The following is a 26,976-nucleotide window of genomic DNA, read 5'->3' as shown; positions in this document are numbered from 1 at the left end:
TACATGTGATATGTGATTGAGATCGAAAATTAGCTAAAGAAAAATTGTATTGTTATTGTTAAATAATAAAGTTTATAAATTAATTGATATTTAAGAAATCGGATAGTTACATGCTTAGTAATTATAATTCTTTATTGCTATTATAATTTGAATTATGGTAATACCGCTGAGTATAAAATACTGAGCGTACGGTTGTTTCCGTGCGCAGGTTGAAAAGAAAAAAAAAAAGGGTCAGAGTCTCGGTTCAGCATCCAGGACAATCCCGACTCCAACATAAAATTTTGGTGATGTTTTCTTTCTTTAAGAGAAAGTGGCATGTACATAAGAATTATAATAGTTATTTTGGTATGTTATATAGTTTTGTTGTAAAGTAAGATATTATGTGTTTTGATGATTATATTAGTAAAATGGTAGAAATCCTTTATGGCACTGGTATCAAATTGAAATGGCTTGATTAGTTTTATGTATTAACTAGAAATGATAATAGGATTTTGATTAATTAAGTTGTTATGTCAATATGTCAAGTAAGATTTAAGTATATAAATGCCTTGGTTGAAATACTGGAATTGGGTTGGTTATGTTTGAAATTTTGCAAGGGGTTGTATGTAAAAATAACTAGAAATGTTGCCGAAATTCTTATAAAAATGAATGAAATCAATTAGTAACATTTATAACAATTTATGAATTATTATAATATGTTGGTTAATTATTTAACCATTATGTGTAAATTGTTGATATGTCCGGTAATGCCTTATAACCCTGTTCCGGCGACAGTTTGAGATTAGGGGGTGTTACAGCAACTATATAACAACAAAAAGTACATAAAAATAATAATAATATCCTAAAAAACTATAGGTTGTATGGGTAAATATAAAAATAAAAAAACATATTTTTATTGAATTTATATCTATAATAATATATAGAGTTTTACATATAATATAAACTAAGCATATTCTAACTCGAAAATTTATCTTATATACGAGAACTTTTATCTTACATATAATATATGGACTTAAATTTTTTTAATATTTTCAAAATTTTAATATATTTAAATATATTCAGTTATTAAAAATTTAAAATTGGTTATACTCAACATTTTCTTTTAACATATTTAAAATTTTAAATATATTAAAAATCATTTTCTCTTTTCCTATTAAAAATATATTAACATTTTAAAATATATTTTTAAAAATATATTTAATATATTGTAATTTTAATATTGGTTATACTTAACATTTTTAATATATTTAATTTTTAAAAATATATTAAAATTTTAAAATTGACTATACATAACATTTTTAATATATTTAATTTCTTTAAGTTTTTAAAGATTTTAAATCTATTAAGAAAATCTTTTTGCCTTTATCTATTAAAAGTATATATTAAGTACATAATTTTATGAATGTGTACTAAAATTAAAAATTATAACCAACACATACAGATTAATTTCATGTAAGAAAATAGTTAAAAGGAATAATAATAACTAAATAGAGATCACAATCATAAATCAAAGCACGTTGAGCAAAGTAGTGCTTAGCAAGAAAAAAAGAGAAACTAAAACGATTTTTTATTTAATTCATAATTAATTTTACTGTTTCGTCGATCCTCGATGAAGTGTGATCTGTATCTCCAGAAGATATTTTGATATCTGCATAATATAAAAAAACACATAAATACAATATAAATAATTATTATATTACAATAACTATAAGATATAAAAAATTAACTAACTTTTTTTCTCTCTTTCTTTCTTCTGAAGGGGACCAAACCACCCTTATATAAGATTAGTTTTTTATTTAATATTTTAAAAATAATATTCAAAATTTAAAAATAATTTAAAATAATTTTAAAATTTTAAAAATATATATTATAAAACATTTCAAATATATATTTATAATTTTTTAAAATTAATAACAATAAATAAATAAATAAACAAAATAAAATAAAATAAAATAAGAAAAATATAAAACTTAAAAAAAAGACAAAAGTTAATAAAAAAAGTAAAAAAAAAAAAGGTGTCAGGTTTGGTCTTGTGGCGCCATTTAAGTTGGCTCCACCAGAAAATGGAAAATTGTTTTAAGTCTCCCATTTTTCCAAAACTTGCAGTATTTCTATAGTATTTATAGAGGTGGCGCTATTTTACATGGCTTCACAAAAAAATTAATTTTTTAATGCTCCCTGCTGACATGGTAAGTTAGTGGCGCCATATAATTTGGCTCCACTAACTTTTAATATAAATTTCAGGTCATTTTGATATTTAATTAAAAAGGTGGGTCATTTAAGTACTTAATTAAATTATTTGGGTTATTTAAATAAAAAAAAGCCCATATTTCCATAAAAGAAAGCAATTAAATAAAGAAAAATGACCTCTATAGGGCTATTAAGAGGGACAAAAGGCTCTAATTATAATATCACTGTTTTGGATGAATCTATTTTTTGATGTAGCAGTACATTTTCTTCATACTAACAATCAAAAAAAAAAAAAGTTATTCAATGCTATAGTTGGAGGTTAAACACATCTAGAAAGAAAAATATAAATGAAAAGTCATAACATAACAAAGAGAAATGCAATTAAACAAAGAAAAATTACCTCTGGGGCGCCTGTCATTAAGAGGGACAAGGCTCTCAACATACAAGTACACATCATAGACAACTGGAACACCTTCAATCGCAACCTTCTCAACCCTTTTGCTTCCCAAATCATACCATACAAGACTGTCCCTGTTGCCCCGACTGTATTTATTGTGGAATAATACTTTGTTACCATTCTTTGAAAAAGCCAAAGGTACTTCAAATGGAGAACCTGGAAGAAGGTCAGGTTGGGTAGACGACATCAATTTAACCCAAGATTCTTTAACCCCATATTCCTTCATTATCCATACATCAACCACAACATCATTCAATTCCCTGTGAGTTGCAGTCAAACAAAGGTAACCACCCATGGCTTTTACGTCGAAATAGAAATTCTCATCTAAACAAAAATCCGGCAATTCAACTACACGGAATTCCTCGCTCCGAAGATCAAAACCTACAAGGTTTCTATTACTCGATTCGGGAGTTTTAGAAACCATCCAATGTAAAACATTGTTAGCCAAAAACCCTAATTCTCGATAGAAGATAAGATAAAAGCAGAAATCCTTAATCCTTCTCCAACAGTTGCTCCTCAAGCTGTAAACCTTAGCTTCAGAATGAAAATATTCATCATTTTCTCCAAGTAATTGGACCATTCGAACCAATTTGTAGTCATCAGAAACGAGATCGTACCCAAATCCGTAATATATTGAACGGCCATAGCAAATCGATGAAGATGAAAAGTCTATTTTAGTGGAAGGTAATACCTGGTATTTTCTCGTTGAAAGGTTCCATAAAAATATTCTATTGTAGTCATATTCTACAGCCAGCAAACCATTGCAAGAACCCAATATTTGAATGGGGTTTTTTTGTTCACCGAATGGCTGCTCGAGTCTTCGAGTTGTTTTGGGTGAGTCGTAGTTGACGGACAAGAACTGGAACTTCCTGTGATGGAGGATAAGGGAGTGATTGGTATTGGTTTTGAGGGAATACGAGAGATGGAGTTTGATGAAATATGGATCCTCGATCCAAGAACACCAGAGCTTTGAAACGCACTTGAAGCGTAGAAGATCTTTTACACTTAAACAACCTAGTATTTCAATGATCATATCATGCGAGAGGGTAGCCATTGTTAGGGTTTTTGGATGGGTGAATTAAGCAAAGAAAAAAGGTTTTTAAAGTCTACTTGATAATTATGGGCAAATTACACATAAAAGCTTTATTTTTTTAAAATTTATCGAAATGGACCCGGTATTTTATTATTTACCGGAATGGGCTATTTTTTCCGAAATCGCGTCCACGTCAGCGCGATGTCAGAGGACGTGTTAGCAAATTGCGTCCACGTCAGCGCGATTACTTACGTGGCACGTCAGCAAATCGCGCTTACGTGGACGCAATTTGCGCCGCACGTGAACAGTACCCACTGGTCAAAAAATTGACCGTTTATGTTTTTTAGCTTGGAAAACTTTGAAATGCCATAACTTTTCGCTCGGTTGTCCGATTTTTTACCTCTAAATTTTGATTTTTCGGTTTAAAATTGAATTTTGAAATATTCAAATCATTATTTTTCTTATTTATTTGAAGTAAACACCGGATTTTTTTTTTACAGAATTGTTATATTATTTTTTCTGATTTGGCACGTGTATGGAATAGGTCCGATAAATCATTAGAACGTAAGTAATATAATTAAGATAATAACAATATTTTTATAATATGTCAATTAATTAGTTTAGCTTAGTTGGTTAAGATGCTTGTTTTTTTTTCCCTTAGTACCTTGGTTCAAATCTTGTTGGTAATAATTTTGAATCTTTTTGTATTGGTTGCATTTATTTTTTATCAATTAACTCTTCAATATTACATTAATATATGTTATTAGTACAATAGTTTAGACGGATTGACAATTTGAGCTACAATATTATGAATATTAACTACAATACATAATTTGAGCTACATATTACAGTAATACATATTGGGCAAAATACCGAAAAAGTCTTATTTTTTAAAATTTATCGAGATGGACCCGGTATTTTATCATTTACCGAAATGGGTCATTTTCCCCGAAATCGCGTCCACGTCGGTAGCGATGTCGGGGGCGATGTCGACAAATCGCGTCCACGTCGGTAGCGCTTTGTTGATGTGTCAAGAATCGCGTCACGTCGGTAGCGCTTTGGCGATGTGTCGACAAACCGCGTCCTCGTAGGAGCGATTTGTGTTCACGTAAGCAAAGCGCGCTGATGTGGACGCGATTTGCTGACACGTCCCCTGACATCGCGCTGATGTGGACGCGATTTCGGGGAAAATAGCTCATTCCGATAAATAATAAAATGCCGGGCCCATTTCGGTAAATTTAAAAAAAAAGGGTTTTTTTTGATATTTTACCCGATAATTATCAAGTTAACCTTCAACTTTAGCAGTTTCATTCAAATCAAATTCAAGCATCCTAATCAATTCAAACTTTATAAGCTTAATCAAACTTTTCATTTTAATATAATTTTACATCATGAAAAGTATGTATTTTAATATTATTGAATACATGTTCGATTTTTATTTTTAATTAAAGATGACTAAAAACATGAAAAATTCTATTATATTAATATTAATTATAAGTTGAAAGAAGAGATATTTCTTTAATTTAAAAATTAATTAATGATTTGGTTAAGAACTATACCATCCCAGAAAAAAGCTTAAACAAATCAATTTAGATATTAATTGTAAATAATATTCATGTCGAGCAGTTCCATTCAAATCGAAATCAAGTACCCTGATCAAAGTTTTTATTTAAATATATTTTTATATGATGAAATATATTATTTAGCTACCAATGTTTAAGTTAAATCTCTGAAGTATAAACTCCCAACTCAAGCCAAAGCTTGCACAAATAATCTGGCTCAGGTCCGCCATTGCAGTATGAATAAGAAAGAACAGTACTGGCGCTGCTTTTTAGCTTAGTGGCATTAGCGAATGAGAGAGAGATTGCTTTACTTACTAAAGCATTGCTCTAACCTTAAAGATGTTGAGACGGCTCATGGATCCATGGTTCGAACAGCCCTCCATCACGACAAGCTTCTTCTCAGCCAATTCATCGAAACATGTTCTTCTCTGGGCTTCTCCGCCTATGCCCACTCCGTATTCTCAGTTAATTCCCAAAGCCACCCTCACATTTATGTTTTCAACACCATGATCAAGGGGATGACACTCTGCAACTCCGCCTTTGAGGCTCTCCTTGTTTATAAAAGCATTGGGCGGGTCGGGTTGCGACCCGACTGTTACTCTTTCCCGTTCGCGTTGAAGGCGGTTGTTGATCTTCGGGCAATGAGTTTGGGTACCCAGATTCACTCACAAGCCATATGTGCGGGGCTCGAATCCAATGTTCACGTGGTTTCGGCTCTCATTCAAATGTATTCCTCGTGCGCGCGCATTTCGGATGCTCGCAAGGTGTTTGATGAAATGCCTCTCGCCTCTGTTTGTTCAGATGATGTTGTGGTTTGGATGGCAATGATTGCTGGGTATGTCAAGGTTGGGGATCCAGACACTGCCATGGATTTGTTGAGCCGTATGCCTCGAACTCAAACCGATGGTGCGGTACTTATTACTTGGACATCAGTGATTGCAGGGTATGCTCAAATGGATCGTCCCGACGAAGCCATCGCTGTGTTTCGCAAAATGCAGTTGGAGAATGTAGTGCCTGATGAAATAGCAATGTTGGCTGTGCTTTCCGCTTGTGCGCAGTTGGGTGCTTTTCATATTCGATTGGGAGAATGCATTCATGGCTACGTTAAAAAACGTGGGTTTGATCAAATGGTTACCCTTAAAAATGCACTAATTGAAATGTATTCGAATTCAGGCAATATAAGCAATGCTTTGCATGTGTTCGTGAATATGACCCGTAGAACTGTTATATCTTGGACTACCATCATATCAGCACTTGCATTCCATGGACTTGGCACACAAGCTCTCGACATGTTCTCTCGGATGGAAATGGCTCAAGTTAAACCGAATGATATCACTTTCATCGCAGTCCTCTCTGCGTGTGCTCATGTAGGATTGGTGAACTTGGGTCGATATTATTTCCATGCTATGAAATACAGGTACGGGATTCAACACGAGATTCAGCACTATGGTTGTATGATCGATTTACTTGGTCGAGCCGGTTATCTAGCAGAAGCACTCAAACTAGTTAGTGAGATGCCGTTTCAGCCAAATGCAGCTATATGGGGGTCTCTTCTTGCTGCCTCTAATATTCATGGTGATGCTGAGCTGGGAGAGTTAGCTTTGCTCCATTTGGTACAATTGGAGCCTTGGAATAGTGGGAACTATGCACTTTTATCCAATATATATGCTTCAGCTGGAAGGTGGGATAAATCTGTAATGGCAAGGAAGATGATGAGAGACAAAGGTGTTCGAAAGATGCCGGGTTGGAGTTTCATTCAGGTGAGTACTAGAACTCATGAATTTATTGCAGGGGATATATCACACCCTCAGTTTGATAGAATACATGGAACCCTATTCACCATGAACGAGCAGATGAAAACTGCTCATTATGATCCGATAAACGAATTCGATAATCATGATTCTGATATCGGACCAGCATCGATAAGTTATTGCAGTTCATTTTGATGTCATCCTTGTTCTCAATTCAGAACAGTGAGCAGGTCCACTAAAGGAGTGTGCATCTAAAGCAATGTAGTCAGTACCGTATCAGCAGATGTATCATTTTTGTTCCGATACTGATACGTAACAGTTAGGAAAGAAACAATCCTTGTAAACTTTAGATTACCTCAACACATCAAATAATTCAGAGACCATGATATTTTAAGACTAATATAAGAGACAATTGTTGCCAGAAAAGACTGAACATCATATTATTATTACTTCCAAGGACTACAAGATAATTCACATAAACCAAGAAATAAAATTAGGATGGAATCCTTAACATAGATGAATAAACAAACATATGAAACCGAGTTCTTAATCATGTTGCAGAGGAAAACTACTTAGCTCTAGATGCCAAGCTTGTGGTGCGTGTTTCAGGCCATAGATGGAGTCTTGCAGTTTCAAAGAACCAATTTGCAGATGCCATAAGGACAGAAGCCTTATTACAACATAAAGATGCTAGATTGCACCAACAGACGATCAATTTTCTTGGGGTGCCTCATTATAAATTTAGCGTTTGATGTTTATATATTTTATATAATTGTTGATAAAATGTGTAAATGTTGCAGATTAAATTTGTTATTATATCAATAAAAATATGTACAATAATTGATTAGGGTAAAAGGATTGTGGAAGCCCCATATACTAGGAGTTAGATTGAATTTTACCATTTTTATTAAAAAAATAGGCAAATTAGTCATTATACATTAGATCAAAGAACAAATTGGTGCTTTTGTTAAAAATCCCATCCACTTCTACTGTTAAAATCAGTCCATGTATGTCAGAATGAGATACACGTGGCACATTATGTGTAACTGCCTGATTATTCTATTAGCCACGTTGGTTTTTAACTGTAGAAATGGATGAAATTTTTAACAGTAAATATCAAATTGCTTTTTTATCTAACGTACAGGGACTAATTTGTCCATTTTTGAATAAAAATGGCAAAATGCAATCTGACTCCTAGTACACGGGCTTCCAGTTCCACGATATTTTTATCAATTAATTGTACTTCCAAAATATACAAAGCACTTACATCCTTTTTTTATTTTGTAAATATACAGAAGAATTCTTGAATTCTTGGAAACCTGGTAATGGCTAACTTGTCTATAGATGTTATATTTCAACTTAAAAGCTTGTAGTTTCTTGTGCGGGGCGAAGTTAGAAAATTTGTTTAGAGTATCGAAATTAAATTATAATTTTTAATAGATTAGTTCTTTAAAATTTTTAAAGGATTAAATCAAACTTTTATTATTTTTAAGAGGGCTAAAGTATAATTTTATTTTTTTAATTTAAATTTTAAAATTTCTAAAGGACCTTAATAGATAATTTTCTATTTTAGGGTACCGATAGAATATTATTAGGAATCAATCTTACTTGAAGTGATGGAATTTCGATTTTGTGTGTGCTTTCTTTCAATTGAATAATAATGCTCCCTCCCACAAATATATATAAATAGTTAACCTAAAATTTTGCGTAGAAACTAAACACTATAATTTCTTACTTATAAAGAGAAAACTTTTCTTTCATATTAATCATATTACCTATAACGGCAAAGCATTCAACATCAATGCCCATAAATGCTTACTTATAAAAAGAAAATATTTTCTTTCATACACCAAATGTTAGGATTGTTCACCCACCAGTAGGGAATGTGAGTTGGGTTTAGATCGTCGTGAGGCAGGTTAATTTTACCATATTGATGGTCGCATCACAATAGTAATTCAACCTAGTATGAGAGGAACAATTGATTCGCACAATTGGTTATCACGCTTAGTTGAAAAGCCAGTGGCGCAAAACTATCATGCACTGGATTTTGACTGAACGCCTCTAAGTCAGAATTCGGATTAGAAACGATGCACGCGTCCGTCGCCCAATTGCTGACCCCAATGACACATGTCGTAGGTTTAGCCATCTTTATGAAATAAAAAGTTTTCTTTTTATAAGTAAGCAATTATAGGGTTTACTTATGCAAATTTTTAGGTTAATTATTTTGGGAGGGCGCATTATGATTCAATTGAAAGAAAGCTGAGACACACAAAATAAGGTTTTTATGGCCTGTTTAGGAAATGGATTGGGCCTCGAGTAAGAATTTTTTGGTCCGAGCACAACCCAGATTTACAAAAAAAAATTGTTGTTGTTGTTTTTCTACTGTTTTATTGTCATTTCACTATTATATTGTTATTGTTTTGTTGTTATTATCACACGGCCGTGTGTCACACACAGGCATGTGCCCTGAGCGTGTTGAAAAATAGTATAGGTGTAGTTTCCACACGGGCTGACATACGGTCGTGTATCTCAAGTCAATGAGTTACACGGATAGAGACACGGGCTGGGATACGGCCATGTGTCCCAACTTCGAAAGTCACACGGTCTGGGGCATTCCACACAATCGTGTGTCCCCTGTTTCTAGGCATTTTGAGATTTCACCCTAAACTTCTAGAATTGTTTCAAATTAGCCCCCATTTGTTCTTAAATCATTTTAGGGTCCTGTAAACTCGTATTTAGGACTAAATGGGTAATTTTTACTGTGATTTGAATGAATTAGCTTGCATTTTAATTATGATTGATTTGATAATAATGCCCGTGACCCTAATCCGTTGGCGGAGAGGGGTTAGGGGTTTTATTAATTTTTAGATATTGTATAGCTCTTGTTTTTTTGTTAATTTTGTTATTATTTTAAAGGCATTTGTTTGTTAAGTTACACCTATCTTAATATTATTTCGGGTAGGTTTTATGGGTGAATAACCCTTGACCACCAAATCAATCACAAGAGTTCAATATTTTATTTATTTTAAAATGTATTGAAAATCGTTAATCTATATATTTGCCTATTGTTGGATTAAATATTCACAAGGGTTTAGACCGTCGTGAGACAGGTTAGTTTTATCTTACTGATGGTCATCGGACTTAGTTAAAAAGTTAGTGGCGCAAAGCTACCATGCGGTGGATTATGATTGAATGCCTCTAAATCAGAATCCGGATTAGAAACGACGCACGCTTCTGTTGCCCGATTGCCGACCCCAATGTCACGTGTTGTAGGTTTAGCCATCTTTATGAAAGATAAGGTTTTCTGTTTTATAAGTAAGCAACTATAGGGGTTTACTTCGGTACGCAAATTTTTAGGTTAACTATTTTGGGAAGGGCCATTATGATTCAATTGAAAGAAAGTTGGCACACACAAAATCAGTACATCTGTTTTGACAGAGACACAGCCTAAAAACAGCAGCAAACAAGCCTAAAGGAATCACCCAAAAACAACAACCAAAAGTACAGAGGAAAACAAAAGAATCCCTGCTACCACCAAGCTGAAAAAAAGAAAATAAAAACTTAACTTTTGGCTATAAAAACCCTCCTACCCTCAACCCCTAACCACGCAACAATCAGCAATACTCCAAGCAACCATTTTCCTTACAAGTTTGTTTTTCTTGTGATTAATCCATATGGCTAGCTCAATGTCCCTTAAGCTTGCATGTCTGTTGGTGTTGTGCATGGTGGTGGGTGCACCCCTGGCTCAAGGGGCCATAACCCGTGCTGATGGCTTAGTCGGCCTCCCACGCTGCCTTCCTTTTTTGTCAGGGAATGGTGATGGTGCTGATGCCACAGGTTGCTGTGCCATCGTCATGAATGTCTTGGAACCGCTCTGTGGTGATACATAGGAACCGATCTAGCTTGAAATCGGGTTCGGATTTGGGTGGGATTTCAAATTGGTGTGTTATGGAATCCCAACTTAATCGTGTTTAAGGGTGGGATCCAATTGTGTGATACATTACAGAGCATGGTGGTGGATTGTTTTCTCATATGTTTTGATTGACTTGCTTGCTACATTGGATGATTTGATAAGGTGACCAGTTTACCTGGGTATCCAACCATCATCGGATTACTTTTTAATAATTATTTGTTTCTTGTTTATGTTGTCTGTCTTTTTGTTTCTTGATCTATAATATTATATTTGGCCAAATTTCTCATTTTCCAGATGTAGCTTATATATATATATATATATATATATATATATCAATAAAGTATATTGGTTTAGCATATGATTTGTGTATATATTTAAATCAAATCAAACGACATTGATCATTCACTAGGGGATAGCATAAGTCACTTACAACCGAGTTAATTAATCGATTAATTAGGTTTAGTCGATGTTGACAGTTAATTTGGTCGTAGGGTCGATTTTATCTGGATATGTCAGTCAATTACCAGCTATTGAATTTCATAATCTAACTGACCAACTTAATAATATTTTTTTTAAATTAGTTTAAACATCTTTATATTTTTATAATAAATAACTCAATTCAATACATTATAATATATTTATTTTAAACTGACTTAACCAACCAATGTTAAATCAATTCAGCTAAATTGGGTTACACTGTATAAATCGATCAATTCGATTATTGTATACCAATCAAACTGATTGAATTAATTATTTGCACACCACTACTTAACTTTATTCCTATGATTTTTACTTTTAAAATACCTAATATCAAACCTCTTAGATAAGGCATCTTTAAAATCTTTTGTAACACTCATTGGTTTGTACTTTAAAACAACATTTAAATCAAACTTATTATTGTATTGGTATGAGTGCCTAACCTTATTTTGTAGTTTTAATTTATATCAATACTATTTAAAACAATATAAATTTTGATGATTGAGTCTTAACTCGATTGGCATGTGTATTGTTGTCAATGTAGGAGGATGTGAGTTCGAGTATATGAGTTTGAGAATGCTGAAGCACATTATCCTCCTATTTATGGTTTGGAGAGGGGTTATGGGATTTGATAGACTGGTAGCTAGCGGTGAGTACTCGATCGAGTCGAGTCAAAAAATTTCGAGTTGACGAATCCTATTTTAGCAATCGAACTCAGTTTGAATTTTTTTCGAATCAAATCAAATCAAGTCAAACAAATCCTATTATTTATACTCAATGTTGCATTACATGGACGATTATTTAACTAGTAGACAAAGTACAAGATTATTTAACAACATAAACAATATAATGGTTTTACTTTTAACTTAATGGGTAAATATTTATAAAAACGACGTAGTTTTGTCTTTTCTTATTCGGATTTTCGGATAACTTGAATTGTATAATTCATATTCGAGTTAAATTGAAAATTTTGATTTTTTATTCAAGTAGATCCGAATTACTCGATTAACTTAAACTATTTAATTCAGAATTTGAATTTTTTATTGTATTTTCTGAATCGAGTCGGATTTTGTCCACCCCTACTGATAACCTTTTTTTTTTATTCCACAAAGGGTACCAAATATTTTCCCTCAAAATTTTTATATTACACATTTTGTTTGTTTAATGATTTAATTTGTAATTTTAAAAAATAGTAAGTAGTGAGGTGGTAATTTTACATGAGAAAAGGAGTTACCCCAAATTTCGCCATTTTTCAACAAGTAGCTACGTTGCATGATCTGATAAGCTGACCGGTTTACCTGGGAATCCGACGATGATCGGATTACTTTTTGCCTGTTGTTTATGTTGTCTTTTGACTGGCTTCTAGTGTGTGTTGTTGTTTTTTTCTTGACCTATAATGTTAGATTTGGCCAAATTTCTCATTTTCTAGGTTTAGCTTATATATTTATTTTCAATAAAATATATTGATTTAGAAAATTAAACATTAATGGTCATTCATTGGTGTTTCAATCTTCAAAAACTCATCAACGGTTAATTCTAGGGGATAGCATTTAATTTAACCCATCAATCAGATTTAGTCGATTTTGACAGTTAAAGTATTTGTAGGTCGATTTATTTGGTTATGTCACTCAATTATCAGCTATTCAATTTCTTAACAGAACTGACCAACTTAATAGTTGTAACGGCCTTAAATTCTCGAGTCAACGTTCGAGGTTGGCGATGGATAAATTTATTTTAAAATTAATTTGGGTGAATTTTGAACCTTTTTATAAGAAATTAAGGATGTTAGATAAAAGTAAAACTCGAGTCCAACCCGACCTGCCTGTATTAATTTTTTATATTATTTATATATATAAATAAATTTAAAAAAATATAACACATTAAATACATTAAGAATATTAAAACAAATGTTTCCCCACAAATTGAAAATAAATTTTAAAAATATTTATACTTAAATAACACTAAGATAGATGCAACTTAATAAGCAAATGCATCTAAAATAGTTGTAAAATTATCAATAAAACAAGAGTTATACAATATCAAAATAATAACAATAAAATAGTAACAATATAATAGTGAAATAACAATAAAAAGGTGAAAAAAACAATAACAATTTTTCTTTTTTGCAAATTCGGGTTGGGCCCGAACAAAAAAAAGCTTACCCGAGACACGGCCTGTTTTCTAAATGAGTCTTTTTTTTTTCTCAAACTCATTTTTTAGACCTATATTTTTACTCAAACTCTCACACTTTTCAAATGAATCTTCGGATTGAGCCGAATGACCTGTATTATGATCGAGTCTAATTCCAATACAATATAAATTTGTTTTAAATGTTGTTTTATTACAATATAAAGAGAATACAAAAGGATATTGTTAATTAAATGACACATATCCCTTTTATTTTTCAACTAGAGTAAAAAAGAAAAAAATCGAAGAAATAAAGGCTCCACTTTTTTCCCCAAAAACTTGAATCCGAATAGGTTCTATAGATAAACAACCCCCTATCATATTGAAAATAGTTCATCTACGTATTCATCAATTATTGGATTAGATATTCACATCGGGAATTTTACCAAAAAAAACTTTTTTTAAAAAAATTATTTAAAAAATCGGGCATTTTACCAATTATCGTTCCGGAGTTAGCGTGCGTTCCAGAATACATGCCATGGTTTAGGATCCACAGCAAGCCGTATTTACTAACGCAAGAGGAGAGGCAGCGGCAAATACGTGTCGAAAGGGAAAGGCGCAGGCCTCTAAATCCAAGACGACGAAGGCAGTCCCTCAACGAGGCCCAAACATTCACCCGACTCATCATCAGCGGCCATGCAATCACCAGGCCCAACGAGAGCACCGACACAGTCACCCGACGCAGCAGTTCAACCGATAATACCCACGCAACCGCCTTTTCAGATGATGCCAGTTGCGTTTCCTAGCCTTTATATGCATCCTAACCCTTATATGTATCCTTTTCCGAGTCCTATGGCAGGTTGGAGCCAAATGCCCGATTCAGCTCCATTTCTTGTTATGCCGAATGGACCGCCGATGTATAGGCCAGCGGCGCACGAGGAATCATAAGAGAGGCTGTCGGGGAGCTCTCCTTTTTACCAATCCCCACCAACGTATGGGTTTCAAACACCGTCACCATTCGTGATGCAAACACCTCCACATACACTATTCTTTGAAGGTGGATCATCGTCCCAAGTCCGACAACCAGATGCCGTACTGGAAGAACCAGAATCCCCGCCGGAGGAACAACAACCGCCGTCGAAAGCTAGAGAAAGGAGGAATTCAGTGCGTAACCGTTGACGGTTGCCATGTGGCACTGAATCCCCCGAGCATAGACATTGATTGCCGTATTTAAATTTATTTGTACAAATATTTTGAATATTTTGATATTATTTGATGTAATAAAATAGAAGATTATTTGATGTAATAAAATAAAAAAAATTTATATTATTTGAGAATTCTACTAACCATTAATGCCCTTAAATTGAAAATCCTTGTAACACCCCTTAACCCCAAACCGTCGCCGAAACAGGGTTACGAGACATTACCGAACATATTAAAAATTTACAAATAAACAAATCATAAATAACCAACATATTAAAATATATATATATATATATATATAAATCATAAATTCATATAAACATTACTAATTGACTTCATTCGGTTTTTTTTTTTTATAAAAAATTCGGCAACATTTCTGCTTTTTTTTACGTTAAACCTCCTGCAAATAAAACAATAACTTTTCCAAACATAACCAATTCAACCAATTCATTTCACATTCACATTTTCTATTCTAAATACATTCTAATCAAACTCAATTAATTCAATATCAATTTAAGTTTATCAATGTACTAATTAAATTGGAATGGATAAATTTCTTTCATTAAAATTCTTAGATTTATAATACTAACATTTTTAACTATTTATATTCAAAACATAATAACGTTTATACACATCCTATGTACATGCCACATTATTAAAAGAAAATATACATCACCAAAATTTGTTTGAAGTCGGTCCGGTTTTGGATGTCGATTCAAGATTTGACTTCTACAACTCACAGCACGGAAACAATCAGTCATTTGAGTATTTCATACTCAAGTGGTATTACTATAAATTAAACTATTTAATAATAAAATTTCAAATATTGACCATAATCTTATAAATCACTTTAAATTAAATATACATATTCATATATCATTCCATAGATCTTAAATTTATATTTATATATATATATATATATATATATATATATATTTACATACAAATTAAATTTATAATTTAACTCATACATTCTTTCTCGTATTTTTCTATAGTGTCAAATCAACCAATTTCTTTTTCAAATTTTCATTTCAATTATTTACCCTATTAACAAGGCTCGGACTCTGACAGATACGAGGATTCCACCCAAACACACCAGAATATCCAACCTAAACACACCTGGAATTATTTAAATCCTCCAGAACACACCAATAAGGCATTAAATGCCTCTTCGGATAAACTGAAGCATATAATAATATAATCATCTTCTCGGCCGAACTACAAATCTCATCATCACATCACAAATCCAATGGCATGCCATTTGTATCCAATTTAGTCCGATAAGTTAATAGGGTATTATTTTACTTTTCCAATTTCGAATTCATTTCCACAACAATCTCAAATACTCAAATAATTCAAAACATCTATTATTTCAATTCACATATATTTCAATATAGCATTTAGTAAATAGTTTAAGTTATAATAATACAAACCTGGAATACGCGTTTACTCCTCAACGATCTTTTCTTTTCCTTTGGATGCCGATGCCTCGTTTTCCTTGTTAGCTATGAAAATAATAATAATTTTTACTATTAATTACAGCATTAAAAATAATATTAATATTAATATTAATTAAATTTTATTCAATTCCTACTTATTCCCAATTTAATTCTAACTAAGCTTACTTATTTTTCTAACTTAATTCATACTTCTTTTCTACTTAATGTCTTATCATATTTAACTCTACTTTTCAATATTCATAATTAAACCCTAATTTAAGACTTTTTATAACTTAATCCCAACTATGTAAAATTTATAACTTAGTTTACAAATCAATCTTTTTATCTATTCTAACTAGAAATTCTATCAACTAAACCCCTAATTTAACAACTTGTTCAAAATGAATCATGTTCAAAAACCTATGAACTTCCATAACCTCCACTTGATTTCAACAAAACTTTGTTTTAAAGCTTTTAAATCATCAAAATTAAGAGAAAAGGGCTAAATTTATCTTACCAATTAAGCTTGAAGCTTTAAAATCCAATTTTCCCATTTTCTTTTCTTTCCCCTTTTTCTTCCCCTGTTTTCGTCTCTTTCTCTGTTTCTATTCTGTTCTTCTTTTGTTTCTTTTTTTTGTTTGTTTTACTTCCTTACTATATTTCTTTTATTTTAACTAATAACATTAATAATATATTATTATAAAAAATCTTTTACTTATTAATTAAGCACATATTTATTTTTATTACAAGTGTACCTATGTAATTATTACTATTACACATGCCTTCAATTTTTACCATACATTTGTCATCTATTTACTTTATTTAATATATATAATAATATAATATAATATATTATATTATATTATATAATAAAATAATATACATAACATAAAAATCTCATATTTTTATCACTTATACGCCTATTTTTTTTGTTAATGGCTTAATTGCCATTTTAATCCTTTTATTTTCTATTAATCTATAATTCAACTTTTACCCTAATTCAATTTGATCCTTTTCCTAATTTCTCTTAATTAAACTAAATTCACCCAATTAATACCTAATTAAGAACTCAACTAAACTCATAATGTTACTTTCACATAATGTTAGATTTGGAAAAATGTTTTTCCTGGTACTAACAATTAATAATTTTATATAATTTGATAATTTTACTAATCATTAATACAATTTATCAATTAATAATTTTACATTCACATAATGTTAGATTTGGAAAAATGTTTTGACTGGTACTAACAATTAATAATTTTATATAATTTGATAATTTTTACTAACCATTAATACAATTTATCAATTAATAATTTCACAAACTTAATTTTTTTACAATTACATTCAACTATTGCGATTAGGGCATGATCGACTTGTATGGCCTGGATTCCTACACCATCCGCACAACATCGTTTGACTGGCTATTTCTCGGATATCCATATTGTTACGTATTCTAGTCGAGCAAGGTCGACCCTTTAGTTTGCGACGTAATTCTCTATCCGGTAACAGCTTAAAAGGAGCAAGAGATACGGGCGGCCACTTACGTTCATTTGGGACCGGTGGGAAAACGTGTCTCCAGACGTTGTACATGTTTTCTAATTTGTACACTTCATTCACATAACTCATCGGATCCCGACGGAGATTCTGACAAGCTGCAATAACATGCGCGTATGGATAACGAAGTGCATCAAACATCCCACAGTCACAAGTCCTATTTCGCAGGTGTACACGATATTGCCTACCAACAACACCTTGGTGCGGTCTGTCAATATCTGTCACGCGAAACCATAAATTGCCTCGATCGTGACACACTATGTGCATGGTGTTTGCCCTCGCCTTGGCCTTGTTAATTTCTTGAACTACCTTACTGCACCATACATGTCCTCCCTGCATCTGGCCTGCATAACTTGCTGCTCACTTTGGAAATACCGCTGCCAAATGAAAATATATCTCTCGCACAACCGATGTTATCGGTAGATGGCGCGTTCCTTTAAGAACAGAATTGATGTATTCAGCCAGGTTTGACGTCATATGGGCATATCGTAGGCCGCCATCGTATGATTGTACCCACTGTTCGAAACGTATGTTACAAAGGTAGTCCGCCCCTTCTCCGTTAATTGAACGTAAAATTGCCAACATCTCGTGAAAACGATCTTTATTTATTTCATACCCTGCCAATATAAGATCATAGCGAATAATTTATGCCACTTCTACCAATAAAACTAATTCAAATTGACAAACAGAATAACACAGATATAGACTAAATACCCATGTTGGTCACTTGTCGTCGTTCGCTCTTAGATGGATATTGTCTGTAGTAGTTCGAAGCAACGTGTCTTAGGCAATATCTATGGTGTGTGCGCTGCCATAAGCTTTCCTGTCGATCAAATGCAGCTAGTATACCGATGCCCCGATCTGAAATATCACAGATATCAGATTGGGGGCACACATGCCTCCTTAACCTTGAGAGAAAGAAATCTCAGTCATCAGACGACTCCCTCGGTGTTATTGCAAATGCAATTGGAAGAATTCTCCTACCGCCATCCTGTACCACTGCAAGCAATAGCCGATGAGAATACCTACCGAACATAAATGTACCGTCAATTTGTACCAACGACTTGCAGTATGGAAATGCGTCTCGGCATTACTTAAAGGTCCAAAACAAGCATTTGAACACTTGGCATCCACGTAGCAATCGGCCGTTGTAGTACGCATGTTCCGTTTTAAGGTCTGTGATGGCACCTGGGACGTATCTCTCTAGCATCTGACACCACTGCAATATTTCATTATATGAGGCGTCCCACCCACTATGCATCTTCTCCAATGCCTTTTGCTTAGCTATCCAAGCCTTGCAGTAAGAGGGCGTGTACCCCATTTGGCTACGGATATTGGCAATTAACACCGGCACTGAAGTCTTGGGATCTGCTTTTACCGTAGGCAGTATCAAGCTAGCTAACATAGCTGAATCCATCTTGGGATGATCTTGTGAAACACCTATAAACCGAGTACATTAAATAATGCAATATTGCATAATAAAAGTATTATTCACAAAACCGTCAATACTATACCTGCAGCACATGTATGTAGACCTTTGTACTTTTTAATCTCCCACAACTCTGTCCTTTTCCTTAACGAAGCGTAGATTTTCCATGAACATATGCCGTCTTGGACTGGACACTTCGCCTCAAACTTATCAGATTTGGATTTAACGACGTGGTAGTTAACACCATTTTTGATGCTATGTTGTTTCAAAGCACCAATAAAACTATCATTGTTGGTAAACTGATTACCAACTTCAAATTCACCGGAATCTACCCCCGAACTTGTAAAATTACGCAACCGGTATGGTAGATCTGGAAACTCTAACGCATCATCTACGGACAGATCGACATTATGTATGTGGGCTAGAGGTGAGTATGCTTTGAATCGTGGATTTTCTTCTTTATCTGAACTCCTTTCAGCATCTTCAGGTTCTGTTGGAATAGGCTCCGGTTCAGAAAATAAGTCAACTTCTACACCATCCAGCCCGGGCTCTCAACGTGGATCCACATCGGAGTCATCTTCTAACCCACAATCATCTGCAGCGTACGAGGTCCCCTCACTGGTTGACGTCGTAGGGAGTACGTCATCCCTTCTTCTGGGCATTTGATAACGTCCCCAATTGGATGTAGATTGTCACCCACTAGAACTTGATGTCGTTCCCCAGTACGTATTTCCAGCATCAAATGTCGAGCCACCAACGTACATGTCCCATCCACCGACAGAGTGTCTTGCGGGGGATGTGCATTCGACATCGCTACTGAACATGGGCTGTTCCATATTTTGTAACCCGCTAACCGAGTATCGGTCAAGGATCGTGTATACATCTCAAACATCGGTCACAAGTACATTAGTTGGCGATGTAAATTGTATATATAACTCAATATAATGTGCTCCACTAGCAATATGAGTCTGCACCATTGCCTCCAAGCTACGAGCACATTTTATGTCGAACGAGTCATATGTCACCAGATCAACAGAAGAACAAAATCGATACGTGATAGACAGAACTTTCATTGGCGTCGTTCCGAAAATTTTACGCCTAATTCTTTTACGAAGTTCTATCAAATCTATGTTCTGGTTAAAAACCAGTCGCGCCGTATTCTCCGACAAAAAAACAACACCATTCTGGGTGTGGCAAACCTCACCATCATAGTAAATAACAGCACTAATACGTTCACTCATATTTGAAACTCTAACCTTCTTAGCCTCTCTAAATTGTTTCTGCTGTGACTTATGCATTCTGAGAACATTTTATGCCTAATTTATAGCCTCAGCCCAAACGTGCTACTGTAGCAAAAGCGCGTCCATGAGGGCACGATTTTCACAAATTCTTCTCAAATAGCATCCTGCTAGAAGCGATTTTATACTATTTGCTCAGAAACGTCAAAAAAAATTATTTCTTCCATGACCAACTGTCGCAAAAGCGCGTCCACGAGGGTGCGATTTTACAAATTCTTCTCAAATAGCATCCTGCTAGAAGCGATTTTATACTATTTGCTCAAAAACGTCAAAAAAATTTATTTCTTCCATGACCTACTGTAGCAAAAACGCGTCCACGAGGGCGCGATTTCATAAATTCTTCTCAAATAGCATCCTGCTAGAAGCGATTTTATACTATTTGATCAGAAACGTCAACTCGAAATTATTTCTTCCAAGACCTAAAAACCCTAAAAAGCCTGAACCCTAAGCCCTAAAAGCCGAAAAAACCTAACGTGGGAAAAACGGCAAAATCGCGTCCCCCGAAACGCGCTACATGGCTCAGGAAATCGCTACCACGTCAGCAACTCGCGCTAACGTGGTAGCGATTTCCTGACGCGTTCCCTGACATCGCGCTGACGTGGACGCGATTTGCCGGAAAATGGACCATTCCGGTAAATAATGAAATAATGGGCCAATTTCGGTAATTTTTTAAAAAAAAAGGTTTTTTTTGGTAAAATGCCCATTCACATCCGACTCATTCAATAAAATAAATTTTCTTTTAAAAATTTTAAATAATGTTTTAAAATAATTAGTCCACACAAGAGGTGCTATAAGTCGGGTTTGGGTCAGGCCAAAGCATGATATTAACATATTTTATACTTGTCCAAGCTCGGCTTGGCCCGAAATTTGGGTTTAAAATTTTACCCAAACCTGCCTATATTTGCAAAACACTAACCCAAGCCCATTTTAATATAATTTTATTCATTTTTTTATATAGTCATTTTAACATTAATTTAATGTTTACATTAGAGTAATATTATATATTTAGTATAGTTTTATTTTTTTATGTGTTCTAAATTACATAATATATAAAAATAACATAATATAAAGTATTATAAACTTAAAACGGGTCGGGCCTTAAATGTTCAAGCCCGAGCCCGACCCATATTTTAAACGGACCTAATTTTTTTGCCAAAGCTCATTTTTTGGGCCTAATATTTTTGTCCAAACCCTCCCAAATTTCGAACGATCCTTCTAACTTGGAAGAGTAGTCCAACCCATAAACAGGTCTAGACCACACACTTGGTCCTTTCTCAATATAATATCATTATCTAATTCTAAACAAGAGTAATAAATTTAATTTTTTATAATAAACAAGCACATATACTGATTCAGAAACATTACAAGCACAGAAATTTGAAAATAAAAACAAAAAAAAAAAAAAAGAGCAAAGAAGATTGCTTCATTTGCATTGGTACATAGATAATTATGAAAGTTGAAAAATAATTTAAGATTTATACGGATAAAGGAGAACTGGAAGACCCTTTGCTGGCATAGGCATGGGATCAACAATGATCTTCTCATCAGCCACTAATTTCTTCCACTTAAACCTTTTCACAATATTATGCATGAAAACAAGTATTTCCAATCGAGCATATTCTTTGCCCGGGCACATTCGAGGACCGCCGCCGAACGGAACGAACGTGTAGGGCGCTGGCCCTTTCCCTTCAAACCTTGTCGGGTCAAATTTCAACGGTTCTGGAAAACATTCAGGGTTTCTATGGGTTGAGTTTGCGCTCCAATATAACTGTACAATTATTCATGAAAAGTTAGTAAATATGTTTTGAGTTTTGGGTAAATTATACCCAATGTTACTAAATTATTAGTAGGTTTACGTTTTGGTCAATTATATTCAAAAATTTATAAATTAGTCACTGAACTATTTAAAGTCGGATAACCAAAACGTAAATTTATTGATGATTTAGTGAGTTTTTTAGAAGTGGCCCAATGAATGAATTAAGTGACTTACTTTCCAACCCTTTGGAATAGAGAAACCATTGAAAATGAAGTCATTGATGGCTTCCCTGAAAGCACCTTGTAGTGGTGGGGCAAGTCTTAGCACTTCACAAGCAACATTCCATGAATATTTCATCTTTTGAACGTCGTCCCAAGTCAACAATTCACCTGGGGCTTTTGATTTTGCTATTTCCATTTGTTCTGTAAATCAACAAAAAATAAAATTAGAAAAAAAAAAATCAATGAGATTATAGGTGTTGGAATCTGAAAATTATCTCTTAAATATGATTACATAATTTAATCAGATTCAAATCATTACTAATTTGATTAATATACTCGTAGTTAGTTTAAATTTCAAGGGTTTATTTAGGTTTCAAACGTTTTAACTAAACCTATCAATTAGGCAGATATGGTTGGTTTAAGGTCGGATTAATCTTGATCGGGTCAGTTTAGGTTTCAAACTTTTGTAGGGCATTTTGGGCTCAAATCCTTTAAAATTTTCAAGATCATCCGGAGTTCCAATCATTTTAGATTTAGATTAAAGGCTAGTTTAGCAATGCTTCTTAGAGACAAAAAGCGCTTTTTGACAAAAGCTCAAATTTTCTGCTTCTGTATTTGGCCAATTTTTGGCGTTTGAAAAGTATTTTTCTCTCAAAAGCATTTTTTGTCCCAAAAGTATTTCTTAAAAGCTTTGCTAAACTAGCCTAAATGTATTTGAATTAACCTTTTATGAAAATTTAAGGTTTTCATAATAGGACCGATGGTCGAACCAGCCCAACCACCAATTCAACCGATATGAATAATTATTAAATAAAGCATCCAGATTCAACTAGTGTTTTAACCCTGTTCAATCGGTCCATACCGATTCGCTACTCAACTAATCTAAAACCGTTTTTTAGACTGATACTCTAACCAATTATTGACCCGATCCGATACGAAAATCATGCAGTTGACTTCAAAGAAATCCGGTTGTTGACAGTTCTATTTCTAACTATATAAACTGTTCTTGCCGGCTCAATGAATATACCACACATGCATACACAAATAAACGCGTAAAACAATCACCGGCTACTAAAAGAGAAGGGTATAACAAGCGAAGGAATCATTATATTAATATTATATTATATTATATTATTGAAAATGACATTTATATTTACTTGGAAATTATAAATAAAAATTGTCCTAAATTTGGACTTAATCAACATTTATAATTAGATTTATGATATAAGTGAAAAGAATTATAAAAAATTAATATAAAAATAAATGAGGGTTTTATTGAAATGAAAAAAATAAATTTTGAAGATTTTTCAGGTTTGAGTTTCATCCTACGTGTGTAATATTTTAGATTTATTATAAGTTTAAATGATTTTTATATTTTTATATAAAAATATAAAAGGTAAAATATTCTTGTAATTTTATTTATTATTTTATAAATAAATATGTTTTAATTATTTTTCAACTGAATTTATATTCGATTGATTTATGATTGGGGCTGAATAAGAATATTTGAAAATTCAAAACCAACTAAAATCAGGATGTTTGGACGATTTATGATATGCAAGTTTCAAAACTGAACCAAAATCTATTTTTATTTAATATATAATTAATTTTAATTTTTATGATATAAAAATAATTTAAAAGTTCTCAAAATTCTATTTTTTTAGAAATATTTATAATTTGCTTTTGAAATTTCATGAAATAATGTTAAAAACCATAAAACAAAACTCATTTTGTTAAAATAAATCTAAAAATCTAAAACAAAAAAATTAATATGAAGCTAACTGAGTCTAACTCGATTGGCATCGATATTGTTGTTAGTACAGGAGGACGTAGGTTCGAGTGTGTTAAAACGCATTATCCTCCTATTTAAAAATTAGGGAGGGACTATGGATAGTTCTAGATATTGTATAAAAAAAACAGATATAATCAGAACCTATAATAAAATTGTTCAAAACTACATATCAACTCGATTATAAATATTATATGTATAGTATTGTAAGTGAGTGGGTATTATTCAATTCAAAGGGTTGGTGAAATGATGAGTTAATTTCTTGAAATAAAACATTTCGTGATAATTAAGATTTAGATTATTTAATATAAGTAATAATAAAAAATTCACTTTAATAAAAAGAAAAAGAAAAGAGAGAACTTTCTTTTTCAAAAAGTATCTCTTGAGAAAAGATTGATGGGTTTACGTAAAATAATTACAAAATCTTATTTATTTTCAAAACTTGTATGGTTTTTATTTATTTTTTATTTCACTCTAATTTCTTCACGTTACCAACCTATTAGGCACCTTGACTTATATATAGACTTTTTTATATTATTTATATTAAAAATTAACGTAAATTTCAATTATTTTTATTTTTATAATTATTGATACACGGTATCAGTGAAAGTGGAGGAGGGAGATGATGAAGAAATAGAGAAGAAGAAGATAATCTAACGGCGTGTCTAGAATTTTCTCTCCTACTTAAAGGTCTTTAGAAATATATATATATATAAAAGGGGCATTTCGGATCGGACTTCGAGTCAAATTATAATATATTTTATTATAATTATATAATAATAAGATAAATATATTTTATTTTTAAGATACTTGATTAAATTTTAAGACTTTTAAGATAAACCTTTTTTTATCATTTTTAATTTTATTAATGATAAATATTTAAAAGCGGCTTATTTCCTTTATTATTATTGTATTTCCTATTTTTGTCTAATCAAATCAATGAGTTGAATTATGTGCTCCTGGGCTTGGTTTGGGATAGGCCTAAGCATGGTGTTGACATCTTTATGCTTGCTCAAATACGACTCGACCTGAAATATGACTTATAATTTTACTCAAACTCACTCATAGTTGTAAAATATATTTATTTTATTTTATTTTAATATTTAATAATTTAATATTTTTTTATTTATTGAATATTTTTATATAGTCATCTTAAAATTATTTTAATGTTTATATTAGAGTAGTATTATATATTTAATATAGGTTTATTTTTCTAATGTATTCTAAATTACATAATATATAAAAATAACGAAATATAAAATATTATAAACTTAAAACGAGTTAGACTTGGGCCTTGAATGTTCAAGTCCGAGCCCAACCCATTTTTTAAATGGACCCAATTTTTTATCCAAACCTATTTTTCAAACTTAATATTTTTACCTAAACTCTTTCAAATTTCGGACGAACCTTCAGATTAAAAGAGTAGCCCGAAAAATAAACGAGTATAGATTAATCGAAAATTGATTAGTATTTTAGTTTCGACAAAGAAAATCGAGTTTTTAGCAAATATAATAAATTATTTAATTAAAACTGTACTCACCAGTGAAGGAATTGGTGGAGCATGTATCACGTTTTGAAGGAAAAAAAAATATTACCTTTGTAAACGAGCTCGTAGATGTGAGGAAGCTCAGCAAGATATTTGACGATGAAAGTGCAGGCAGCACTGGCAGTATCATGGCCACCTATCAACAACCCAAGAATCTTATCGGCGATATCCACTTCCGTCATGAACTGTCCATTTTCATCACTCGTCAACAACATATGCGACAATATATCTTGAGTTGGCGACGCTTTCCCTTCCGATAAATCAACTTTTCGTTGCTTGATAATCTTTAAAAGCTCTTTCCGAATGAAATTCGAAGCTTTAATGGCTCGATTAAATGGCGTTCCGGGAAGATCAATGGGGAGTGAAATAATACCCGAAGCCAATAAATGAAACGGTCCTTCAAACTTTGAAACATGGTGAGGATCTTCAATACTTAAAAACAACCGACAAGCTAACCAGAAAGTATATCTTTTAGCCAATGGAAAAACAAGGACTTGTTCTTTATTTTCCCATTGAGAAGCAAAGTGTTCATTGGCAATGGCGTCCATTATTCCGATATACCTTTGTAAAGCCTCTGGTTTTAAGAATTGAGGCAATAGCTTCCTCATTTTCTTTGATTCTTCTTTTGACGATGTTTGTAATGAAGAAGGGAAGATTTTGTCGACGGAACTCGGCCACCATGCGGTAACAAGCTTGTTCTCGTTCGAAAACAAGAACTTGTTGCAGGCGACACCGCAGAAGACGGCTGCTGGTTCACCGAGGATGTTGGTTTTGAAGACTTGGGAAGAGTATTTGGCCATGCGATCGAATATGAACTTTTCCGGGTGGCCTTTCCATCCAGTGGAGAGAAACTCGAGGGTCTCGCCGACGAAGGGTAAACCTGGCCGACCGGGAGGGAGGTTATCGGCGGAGTAATTGGAGCGGTGTTTATAAAAAAGGACGAAGAGGGAGAGAGTTACGAAGGAGACAAAGAGTAACAAAAGGGTGATATAGAAATGCTCCATAGTTTTTGCCTTTGGAATCTTTGGAGTTTATGTTTGTAAGTTTATTTGCATCCATTAAGGGGTTTTTATAATGCCTCTACCCTTCACTACTTTTCTACATTCAGTCCTTAAACTTAACAATTTTTTAATGTAATCTCAAAACTTTTTTTTAAGTTCATGTTAATCTTTGAACTTGATAATTTTTTCAATTTTAATCCCTATAATGATGTGGCACTCTAAGATTA

The 26,976-nt window shown here is 32.9% G+C and overlaps 3 protein-coding genes across 4 annotated transcripts; 1 reads left to right on the top strand and 2 right to left on the bottom strand.

Moving 5' to 3' along the window:
• Positions 1–2,458: 2,458 nt before the first annotated feature.
• LOC105793051 (F-box protein CPR1) lies at positions 2,459–3,701 on the bottom strand. Its single transcript, XM_052634413.1, has 2 exons — positions 2,591–3,701; positions 2,459–2,463 (listed from the first exon to the last, which is right to left on the bottom strand). The coding sequence occupies exons 1-2, from the start codon at positions 3,699–3,701 to the stop codon at positions 2,459–2,461; spliced, it is 1,116 nt and encodes a 371-aa protein (XP_052490373.1).
• A 1,629-nt stretch (positions 3,702–5,330) lies between these two features.
• On the top strand, positions 5,331–7,848 carry LOC105790135 (pentatricopeptide repeat-containing protein At5g56310). 2 transcript variants are annotated; one of them, XM_052634360.1, is made up of 2 exons: positions 5,331–7,002; positions 7,555–7,848. In XM_052634360.1, the coding sequence occupies exons 1-2, from the start codon at positions 5,533–5,535 to the stop codon at positions 7,567–7,569; spliced, it is 1,485 nt and encodes a 494-aa protein (XP_052490320.1). In that variant the 5' UTR covers positions 5,331–5,532; the 3' UTR covers positions 7,570–7,848. The 2 variants fall into 2 exon arrangements, with proteins under 2 accessions (XP_052490320.1, XP_012473022.1); XM_012617568.2 differs by having other exon boundaries at positions 5,331–7,848.
• Positions 7,849–21,825: 13,977 nt separating this feature from the next.
• On the bottom strand, positions 21,826–26,771 carry LOC105790134 (beta-amyrin 28-monooxygenase). The gene is made up of 3 exons (XM_012617567.2): positions 25,798–26,771; positions 22,427–22,614; positions 21,826–22,204 (listed from the first exon to the last, which is right to left on the bottom strand). Exons 1-3 carry the CDS (start codon positions 26,750–26,752, stop codon positions 21,905–21,907), a joined length of 1,443 nt encoding a protein of 480 aa, XP_012473021.1. The 5' UTR covers positions 26,753–26,771; the 3' UTR covers positions 21,826–21,904.
• Positions 26,772–26,976: the final 205 nt, after the last annotated feature.

The sequence above is a fragment of the Gossypium raimondii genome, chromosome 8, assembly GCF_025698545.1.
Source record: "Gossypium raimondii isolate GPD5lz chromosome 8, ASM2569854v1, whole genome shotgun sequence".
Lineage (NCBI taxonomy): Eukaryota > Viridiplantae > Streptophyta > Magnoliopsida > Malvales > Malvaceae > Gossypium > Gossypium raimondii.
The sequence above is the reverse complement of the archived record's forward strand: the minus strand, read 5'-3'. Positions and strand labels throughout refer to the sequence as shown.